At 35.3% G+C, this 10,796-nt stretch overlaps 1 protein-coding gene across 1 annotated transcript; it reads left to right on the forward strand.

The window, feature by feature from the left end:
* Positions 1–6,207: 6,207 nt before the first annotated feature.
* Positions 6,208–9,656, forward strand: LOC117318877. Its single transcript, XM_033873805.1, has 3 exons — positions 6,208–6,269; positions 6,714–6,860; positions 7,360–9,656. Exons 1-3 carry the CDS (start codon positions 6,233–6,235, stop codon positions 8,502–8,504), a joined length of 1,329 nt encoding a protein of 442 aa, XP_033729696.1. The 5' UTR covers positions 6,208–6,232; the 3' UTR covers positions 8,505–9,656.
* The last annotated feature ends 1,140 nt before the right edge of the window (positions 9,657–10,796 follow it).

Consider the following 10,796-nt stretch of genomic DNA (forward strand, 5'->3'; position numbering starts at 1 on the left):
ACTGATGTCAATATTATTGATTTGAGTGCTGATACATATAAAGTGACAGAAGAAAAAAACGAATTTTTAGAGCTATATAAGCCAAGTGAGTTTTCATGGGAAAAGGAAGAAAAGGAGGAAATTGTTAAATATGCCCCTAATATTGGGTTCCCACAGTGTTGTCGGATTTTTAGAGATGTTCCTGAAGTACAGAAAGAGAGAGTCAAATTCTTTAAAAACCCTTTCCATTTTTTCAAATCAGCATTGTCAAGATTAGGGGAATGTCCTGCCCTTTTGTTTCTCTTCCTCAATAATGGGATGATAAAGGTAAAAGATCTAGACCCAAATGGTAAAAAAAAACACACAGCTTTCTTAGAGGAATCTTTTAAAACTGATCTGATTGATGGTGAAACTGACAGAACTATGTTGGAATATAACAAAAAAGTTAGATTTATAAAAGACAGTTTAGACAAATTATCGGGATCTTTGGTAGTGAAGGAGAAACATTGTTTCTCTGATGATGAAGAATACAGATTTTATCATGATTCTATATTTGTCACAGTAGCTCTCCTGTATGGAGATGCAACACCAGTTGGCTACATACAGAATTGTCCCAGGAGGTCCCTCAGATATCTTACAACCTCAAAAACATCGGCAAACATGATTGTCATATCATCTGATCATTATACATATATGTGTGATCGTCTACTCCAAGAGTTTGAGTGTGAAGAGATTTATTATTATGATACTAGTATTGGCTCTCTAGATGTATGGAAGGATCCTGTATTTGTTGAAGGATTTGTGAGATTGTTGAATAAGAGAAACGCTGATAAACTTGGTATGTTAAATAAAGCATGTTGTTTTGGTGCTGAAGAATGTGCTTTACATCTTCTGTGTGAGGGAGTAGAACCTGACAATAACACACCATACTGTGCGGCTAGGGGAGAGAGCATGAGGGTGTTTAATAAACTACTAAAGTATGACATCATGCCTTTTTTGAAGAAAAGAAAGTGTTCTAAGGCCAAATAAAATTAATTTCTTGTTTCTCAGGCCCGCCCGCATCCAATATGAACCCCCCGCACCACTCACTTTTTATTGAAATCAAAAAAATAAAAACGTCCGCGCCGAAAAATAAATTCCGGAAAAAAATCCGACGTTGGTTGCCGCAATATCCGGAACTTGCCCAATCCGTGTTTTAGAATCTCCCAAATCAGATCATTGAAACGTTTGTTTATCTTTTAGAAGCTTGATTTTTCGATTGCACATGGTAGCAATGATTTCCATTCAAATATCTTTTTCTGGCAGTGTTATTTTACCCTGGACAATCATATCGAATTATAGCGACACTTGTTCGTTAGGCGAACTTTACAAGGGTCTGCGCGATGGATCGCTTGGTCCCGACGACTGGTCGTTTCCGCCAAAATTCACGGATCATGATGTGTCGGCCGCGATCGGCAAACGGAAAGCTGATGTTTTTGATAAAGTAATGATCGATGTCTTTGAAGGTAAACGAAGCAACAAAACTGTTTGGACATTATGTAAGAACCAAATCTTAAAACATAGGGAGTTCCTGATCACTTGTGTACATCTGGTGAACATTGAACATAAAATTGTATTTCAATTGTTTTTCAATTTAAATTGCAAGTTTAATACCAGAAAATAAAGACAATAGTTTAAAATTAAGATTTCTTTATTCATTTTATGCATTTAACAATTGACACAATTTCAAATCACATGATTCATGTATATACATGTATCATTATGTTACTGAGAGAAAAAAAATAAAAAAGTCCCTCATCACATTTTTAGGTAGTAAAAAAAAAAAAAAAAAAGCCTCCCTCCCTCATCCTTTTTTGGAAAAATGTGCCTGAGAAACAAGACATTAATTTTGTTTGGCCTAAATAGGATTTTGAAGGCTCTAACCTCGTGCATTAGTCGTGACCTTGATGGACGTACGTGTATGTGTACCTGTGCATCTACCCGTGAGTGTATTACATGTTCAGTGACTACACGCAGGGACTTGTAGCAGTTCTTCATACTACATTCAATTCATATCGGTCATATTTACTATACATTTCATTTGTCTCCGGGGTCAACATGAACAGTATTACTAATGACACCCGAGGTGTAGTGGCCGATGCTACGATGGATACGAGTGTAACATCCATGTATACATGTAATGGCTTTAGCGATATCGCTGCCTGTTTCGCGCGGTTACATGTGCAGGTATCAACAGTACAGACCCAAATAGGTAGTCTAACTAAATCGGTTTCATGTTTGGAATCTTTTGCCGATAACACCAATGTAACTATTAGTGAGCTACATGAGAAAGTGCTCCCTAACTTAGAGTCAAAACTAACGGAAAAAATAACTGAGGAGGAAAAGAATCGGACAAAACTTGATATGTGGACCCGGAAATGGAACCTCGTTATCAGAGGGGTCCCGGGACCCCTTAAGGAAGTGCTGCGAGCCACGGAGAAGATCGTCCGTAAATTTCTTGTGGACTCACTTGGGTATACCCGTGAAAATGCAAATCAGTTACTGCTGACGGCCGTTCATCGACTCCCTGGTGGATCGGAGGGAAAGAACAATATAATTATTAGACTCAGCAGTCTACTAGACCGTGATGAAATCCTTGAGGCGGCCTACAAACTTCCCCGTGGAAAGTGGCGTCAGTGTAGTCCCCGATGTCCCCCCATCCGTCGGTAAACGCCGAGCTGAGCTCCTGAAGTCCGGGAAATGCCAGTCAAAGAAAGGACCAAATACAAACTTATATACATGAAGGAATTCCCCTTTGTAGACATGATCGAAAAACGTCGATAAATAATTAAGAATAAATAGAAAATGATTAAAATTAATTAACTGTCAATGTACTCTGATTCCAAATGAATTATGAAAATATACATTTAATGCAAAATAATCAATACAGATATGTATACTTCTAGATATCGGCAATTCAGTAATATCTGCGCTATGCTACAGGCTTTGATCATTGTATAATTATAACTGTAACACATCAACGCTTAACTTGGTAATGATATAACAATTACATGGTCATATCTCTTGAAAAGTATATATGTATATGTATATGAGTACATCAGGATATATGTATTTAACATATGCATAATAATACATGTATATATACAATCTAAGTATAAGCCTAATTTACAATATATGATTACGGGCAATTGTACTTTAATAAAACATATTAGAACAACTGTAAACCAGAAGCTGCTCAGTACGTACATTTGCGCTCATATAAGTAGTGTATATAATTATATTCATAATATTGATATCAATGTAATTGTAATGTTATTAGAATTGATTTGAACACGGCTTTATCCGCATATATACAAGTGGTGTATGTAATTATATTCATAACAATCAAAATCAATGTATTTGTAATGTTATTAGAATTGATTTGAACACGGCTTTATCCGCATATGTTCTAATATACATCACTCTGAAAACAGACGTGCACACATACATCATTCGAGTCAATGTCGATGCGAGCATGTAGTCACGTGCACCTCTACAGGTGAATTCAAACAACAACACGACTGTCGTGGCTCTGATTATCAACCATTATATTAGTAATCTATATATAATGTCATTAGAATTAATTTCAATAGGCTTTATTCACTGCTGACCTTCTGCATGTTTTCTGATCTATACATGTATATGTCCATGTGTACACATTCAACCGGAGCGTGTTTTGTCGTATTCATATATATGTGTCATTGTCGATATGAGCATGCAGTCACGTGTACCTCTACTGGTACGTTAAAAAACACACACGCGCACGGTTCTCAACTCACTATATCATTATCGTCGTGACTCAGATAATAACTCTCAGTAAATACAACATTCACAATTATGCATGTGTGCACTGACGTTTGTATTAGAATATTTATATACATGTATGGCACAATAAATAAAACTAATATATATGCGGTCCGAGCACTCGCACACGTGTGTGTATGTGTGGGTACATATTATTCCTAAGCTTGGTTGGCTAATAATAATTAATGACAGTTTTCTTACTATTTCCCATTTATATTATTCTCTTCTTAACAACTTTATGTATATATTTTAAAGTACAGTTGAGTGTAGACTTAAGGTTACACCCAAGTGCACTCCGAGTGCACTCCATTTGGACTTGGAGTGCACTCCGTTTGGACTCCAGGTAAACTTGGAGTGCACTACAAGTGGACTCCGAGTCTACCTGGAGTCCTATAAGACACCATGTCTACCCCAGGTCTATAATCAGACTATATCATATACACATGTATTAATACTTTGATGCTTTTAATATAATTTACATATAAATAAATAGATTTTTACAAATTACTTTTGTTCTCTTAATATTACTATTAACATTTGTTTAGTCTACTCGGAATATTTATTTTATTGTTAATACATGGTAATAATGCCTACATGTTAAATTTATATTTATTAAGATCCATAAAAGACAGTTATACAATTTATGCTGTAATCAGGTTTCTATGAAAGTTAATTGCTTATTATTTTATATTTTATTAAGATGTAAGTGAATTGTATTTCATTCTGTTAAGGAATTGAAAATTATTTTAATTAGAATATTACTGTACATATATCATGACTTTAAAGGAAGTTTAGATAATGTATCTATATCATGTTATTGATTATTCAAAATATTTAAAGTTTACAGTATTTAATGAATTATGTGTTTTTTTAATAAGACATTCTCTACATATACATTGTATGTACTCAGTTCAGGCAAGTAATTATAAAATAAACATAATCATTTTAGTTTATATAGGTTATATGTTTAAATGTATCATTAGAAAAATATACATTTACAACTGTACATATTTATGAGCATTACCTGGTTAAATTAATGTTCTTACATAATGTAAACACAAGTATGTAGTTCTGGACTACCCATAATGAATGACAGTATCTGCGTAAGGTTTAAAGTAATAAATGAATTGAATTGAATTGTTTAATTGCTATTATTATTGGTCATGCATGACTAACTCTGGCCTGACACACCTGAGACCTGTGCCAGGTGAGTTTTAGGAGCCAGCTACAGGTAGTTTTGTAGTTTTTATTTCATCCAAATGCAAAACAAGCATATAGGGAACAGTACAAACATTTTCATAATTATCATGACTTAGACAAGCATAAGATGGCGGAGGACAATATTACCATCAATACTACTGTAATGAGATGTACAAGACATGTTGTAACTTCATTGTGTTATCAATATACACTGTAAACTCACCAGTTTCAACTTATTGAATACGCCGTTTCCGAGATACAAGAACTCTTTTGAAGCGGAGATAGAAATCGGTGTTTTGATCATGTGACCGCGAAATATTTAGGGCACTTTCTCCAAACGATGGCGTCATTCACGACCGGCTGAAAGCTCGAATTGATCGTTGAATTTTAGACGGCTTTAGTCAAAATGGGACGAAAGAAAGGTACGAATTCGAAAACTAAGTATTGGTGTGTTGTGCCTGGATGTATATCGGACAGCCGTAAAAGCAGTAACATTGAAAAATATCCATGGATGCAATATGTAACATTCAGGTCGTTTCCGACAGCGAAGAGACAACCCCGATTACGTGCACAATGGATAGCGATGATTCGACGACTACCTGATTATAATCCAAAGCCGTGGCATCGAATATGTAGTAAACATTTCAGGCAAGACGGGGAATCAGACATTCCAGAACTGTTCCCATGGAACAACTATAAGGTTGGTATACAATGAAAGCTGACAATACTTTTAATCTTCAAACATTTGTTTTGAAGCCGTTATACATAATGAAACTAACATGATAAAAACATGTAAGCGATATTTTATTCAATATTTCACCATATCATGCCAAAATTTATTTGCAACTCTGGTGTCTCTTCTGTAAAGTGAAAAGATACATAGTATATAGGTCTCTGTATGAATATTGTTATGCATGGCAAACAAAGACTCAGTACCAGTAAAATTATATAGGTCTATTATACATTTATAATATTCTTCATAACATTACCAAATAACTAACTAAATGATCTAATAAACAAATCAGCATCCACATTAACACTTTTTGGAACGTTTGGGGAAATTCCATTAAATATATAGCATAATTTAATTTGTGTATGTTTTAATATGAATCAATATGTTTTGAAATACTAGACTGTCTAAATATCTTAATTAAACTAGAATGGACTTTTATTTGCTTAGGAGTCAAGGAATCTACGTTCCACTACTGCAATGCAAAAAAGGGAAGAATGGAAGACTGCCGCAGGAGGTAAATGTTACTGTGTAGATTCAGCTGTGTGTGCTTAAGTATACAGTACAATTATATTTATAACAATTTCATAACTTTGGTGTAGGGGGTCATAGAAATTACTTTGTCGTTATGCAAGCCTGTCTGTGAAAAGCTTATAAACAAGAGATATCCCATGAACCTTTGATCAGGTTTAATTCATATTTACAGCATGACATCACATATGACATATTGTTATTTGTAGTATTTTAATGTCACACTCAGTAAAGTGAAAATATTATTCAAAATTCCAAAATAAGTACATGTATAATCTTAAAGTTTATCAACACCCATCTTCTTCAGTGATAAAAATAATTCATTTTTTTTATTAAGTTCTTTTGATTCTGTTAGATTCTGTTTATTAACCCAGCATAAAAGAAAATATTTAAAAATTATTAAAGCAAAATGTTTGCACTTATTTTCCAGAACAAGATAACTCGGCTGCACTAGCTAACATCGGAGAACTTGTGGACTTTGAGTCTGTTGTGAGTGACTGTGGTGAAGATATAGAGGTTTTCCCAAATGACGAGCTGCCTTATGTTGTATGTGAAATAGATATAACAACTAGTTTAGGTATGAAACCTGATTATCAATGACATTCTACCACTAGCCCTCTAACTCTGTGTTTGAAACCTTTGTGAGACAAAACCATTATTGTCCTTGTTATGAAAAGCATCTATGTCAAAATTCTGTCCTGTGAAAATAGTCATGGTTTCACATATTTTTTATATATAGAGTTATGTGATAATTAAATTTTACATTACATTCAAAAGTAAAGTATGTCTATACTTGTTAAGCTTGTTACATAATTCCATAAAAATATTCTTACATAAGGTTTGAGGCATGTCAAATTATTGGGATTGTTAAGCTTGAAAATTTGTCATACAGGTTAATTATTTATCATATAAATTCAATTCAATCCATTTATCATTAAATTCTGACACATTTCATAATTTTAAGATTATGTGGTAGAAAAAGTGAATGCATAATTCATCAAGGCATAATTAGCCTCCTGTTATTATTAGACTAGATACGATTCTGTACATTTCACATGATTTTATTTGTTTTTCAGTAGAAAATCCACAATGCAATAAGAGTATGGAGGATCATAATTACATAAGCTCAGGCTATACTTCATCACCCATCACTCATAAGGATTCCAGTACACAGACAGATTTAACATTGGAGGATGTAACACATCTGGAGCAGGAAGTGAGGTTTCTGTCAACTAAGTTTGAAGATAAGGATACCCTACTTAGAGACTGCTTCACAGAAAAAATAACTGAAAATGATGAAAGTATCAGGAAATACACAGGCATTCCAAATCTTGAGATTTTCAATGAATTGAACAACATCTGTGAAGATTATGAGCCAAACTTGAAATACTGGACTGACAACAGCAGTGTTGATGATAAAAAGTATCAAAACACAGGTGGTAAACCTGGGCCAAAGAGAAAACTGACAAGACGTCATGAATTCTTGATGACCATGTTGAGATTAAGGCTTGCTTTACCTACATTTTTATTGGCAGCTTTGTTTGGGGTTTCAAATTCAAGAGTGTCTTCAATATTCACAACTTGGATTTTTTATCTTTATCACATTTTCAAAGACATGATAGTATGGCCATCTAGAAATCTAGTGAGAAAACATATGCCGTTTTCATTCAAAAAGTCATTTCCAAAAACCAGATGCATTATTGACTGTTCTGAGATTTTCATACAACGACCACGTGACCCCTCAATACAGGCAAAAACCTACAGCACATACAAGTCTCATAATACCTACAAGTTCCTCATTTCTATCATCCCATCAGGACTTATCAATTTCGTGTCACAAATTTGGGGAGGGAACACATCAGACAGGTTTATCACAATGAACAGTGGTTTTCTGGATCTTGTTTCACCTGGAGATGAGATTATGGCAGATCGAGGATTTACAATCAGAGATCTTCTTACAGAGCGACATGCCTTCCTGAATATTCCACCATTTACAAGAAAATGTAGCTGGGGAAAGGGGAAGAGACTAAATGCATCAGAAATTCGAAGGACAAGACTTATTGCAAATCTTCGAATTCATGTAGAAAGGGCTATACAGCGCTTAAAGACTTACAAAATGATTTCCCAGGTCATTCCTTGGAACATGAAATCAGTTGTGAATCCTATGGTTATTGTTGCGGCATTTATCTGTAATCTAATGAAACCTTTAGTGAAAAAGTGATGATGTTGCTATATCATTTCTTTCATATACAACTTCATCAAAGTCAATTGCTAACTACCTGTGTATAATGCAAGTGTAATTTTGTACTAAAATTAATATGCGAGGATATCATATAAATAGGGGGCTACCAACATTTTTATTTTATTTTGCAAAATTGATTACTTACATACTGCGGGTACTACATTATTACAGGCCGGCATGTGGTACTGTTTAAAACATAAATAGATGTCCATTCAGTGGCGTGGTCAGTTATATGCTCATAGGCACTGCTACAATGTATATGCTAGTAAAAGAAAATGTGAAAGTAGATCCAAATGCAAAATTGTCCCCCCTTTTCTTTATTATGTAATTCTATGCAACTTCAAATGATTTTTAGACTATTATTATGAGTTTATTTTATAGAAAAATTAATAACCTTTCCAATGATGCATATATATGTATGAAACATATGTGTTTAAATGTATATCCAAATTATTAAGCAAAACATCTGAAGACACAATGCCCCCTATCTATATTGTTTCTTTTTAGAGTTAAACTTTACTAATTAAATCTGAGGTATGCATGTAAATTCTGGCCAGTAATTTCAAAGCAGTTTGATCTTGACAAACTGGCCAAAAAATTGCAATATCTGTAAAACTATGCAACATGCCAACTTACATACCTGGTAATACTTGTAACAGGGTTTTTCCATAATTTTTCATAGTAGTTATCACCATGCATATGAACATTTTCCAACTATCCTGTGCATTTTTCTTAAAATGAACAACACATACAAATGTATGTATTACAATATTGCATGCCACAGATAATAGATATTTCATTGTAATGCTGGAAATTTCAAGAACTTTGTGAAAAAGGCAGCTGCCTTTTGTACACAGTCATGGTAGTATACAGAATCAAAGGTAACTCTGTCTACTACAAGTCCTTTTCGAGTGAAAAAAACAAAATCACACCAAGGCTTACCAGTGACACCCAATTGTGTTTGAATTTGTGTGTACCATTTGGATTTTTCCTTAAGCTTAACATTGCCCTCTTCAAGAAAAAGATGATAATCTTGAATTCCTGCAACTTCTACAGGTGCAAGAAACTGATATGCATATGAACACTTAACCTCAATGATGCCCTCCCCACAACATTCACATTCAACAAGCCAATCTGGGGTTGCACCAATAAATGGGTGCTTCCTGCTAATAAGCAATCCACATTTTGTAATCTCACTTTTTTGATGATTTTTAGCTCACCTGGACCGAAGGTCCGGTGAGCTTATGCCATGGCGCAGTGTCCGTCCGTCCGTCGTCCGTCGTCCGTCCGTCCGTCCGTCAACATTTGCTTCAAATCGCTACTAGTCATAAAGTTCTGATTGGATTTTGACCAAATTTGGCCAGAAACATCCTTGGCAGAATGGGAACAGATTTTGCATAAATGTTGACTCTGACCCCTGAGGGGCCAAAGGGGCGGGGCCCAATAGGGGATATAGAGGTAATTCCTTTAAATCGCTACTAGTCATAAAGTTATGAATGGATTTCAACCCAATTTGGTCAGAAACATCCTTGGGGGAAGGGGAACAGATTTTGCATAAATGGTGATTCTGACCCCCGAGGGGCCAAAGGGGCGGGGCCCTATAGGGGAAATAGAGGTAATTCCTTTAAATCGCTACTAGTCATAAAGTTATGAATGGATTTGAACCCAATTTGGTCAGAAACCTCCTTGGGGGAAGGGGAAAAGATTTTGCATAAATGGTGATTCTGACCCCCGAGGGGCCAAAGGGGCGGGGCCAAATATGGGAAATAGAGGTAATTCCTCTAAATCTCTACTAGTCATAAAGTTAAGAATGGATTTGAACCCAATTTGGTCAGAAACATCCTTGGGGGAAGAGGAAGAGATTTTGCATAAATGGTGGCTCTGACCCCCAAGGGGCCAAAGGGGCGGGGCCCAATAGGTGAAATAGAGGTAATTCCTTTAAATCACTACTAGTCATAAAGTTATGAATGGATTTGAACCCAATTTGGTCAGAAACATCATTGGGGGAAGGGGAAAAGATTTTGCATAAATGGTGATTCTGACCCCCGAGGGGCCAAAGGGGCAGGCCAAATATGGGAAATAGAGGTAATTCCTCTAAATCTCTACTAGTCATAAAGTCATGAATGGATTTGAACCCAATTTGGTCAGAAACATCCTTGGGGGAAGGGGAAAAGATTTTGCATAAATGGTGGCTCTGACCCCCGAGGGGCGAAAGGGGCGGGGCCCAATAGGGGAAATTAAGGTAATTCCTTTAAATCGCTACTTGTCATA

Source organism: Pecten maximus, unplaced genomic scaffold, assembly GCF_902652985.1.
Source record: "Pecten maximus unplaced genomic scaffold, xPecMax1.1, whole genome shotgun sequence".
Taxonomy (NCBI): Eukaryota; Metazoa; Mollusca; class Bivalvia; order Pectinida; family Pectinidae; genus Pecten; species Pecten maximus.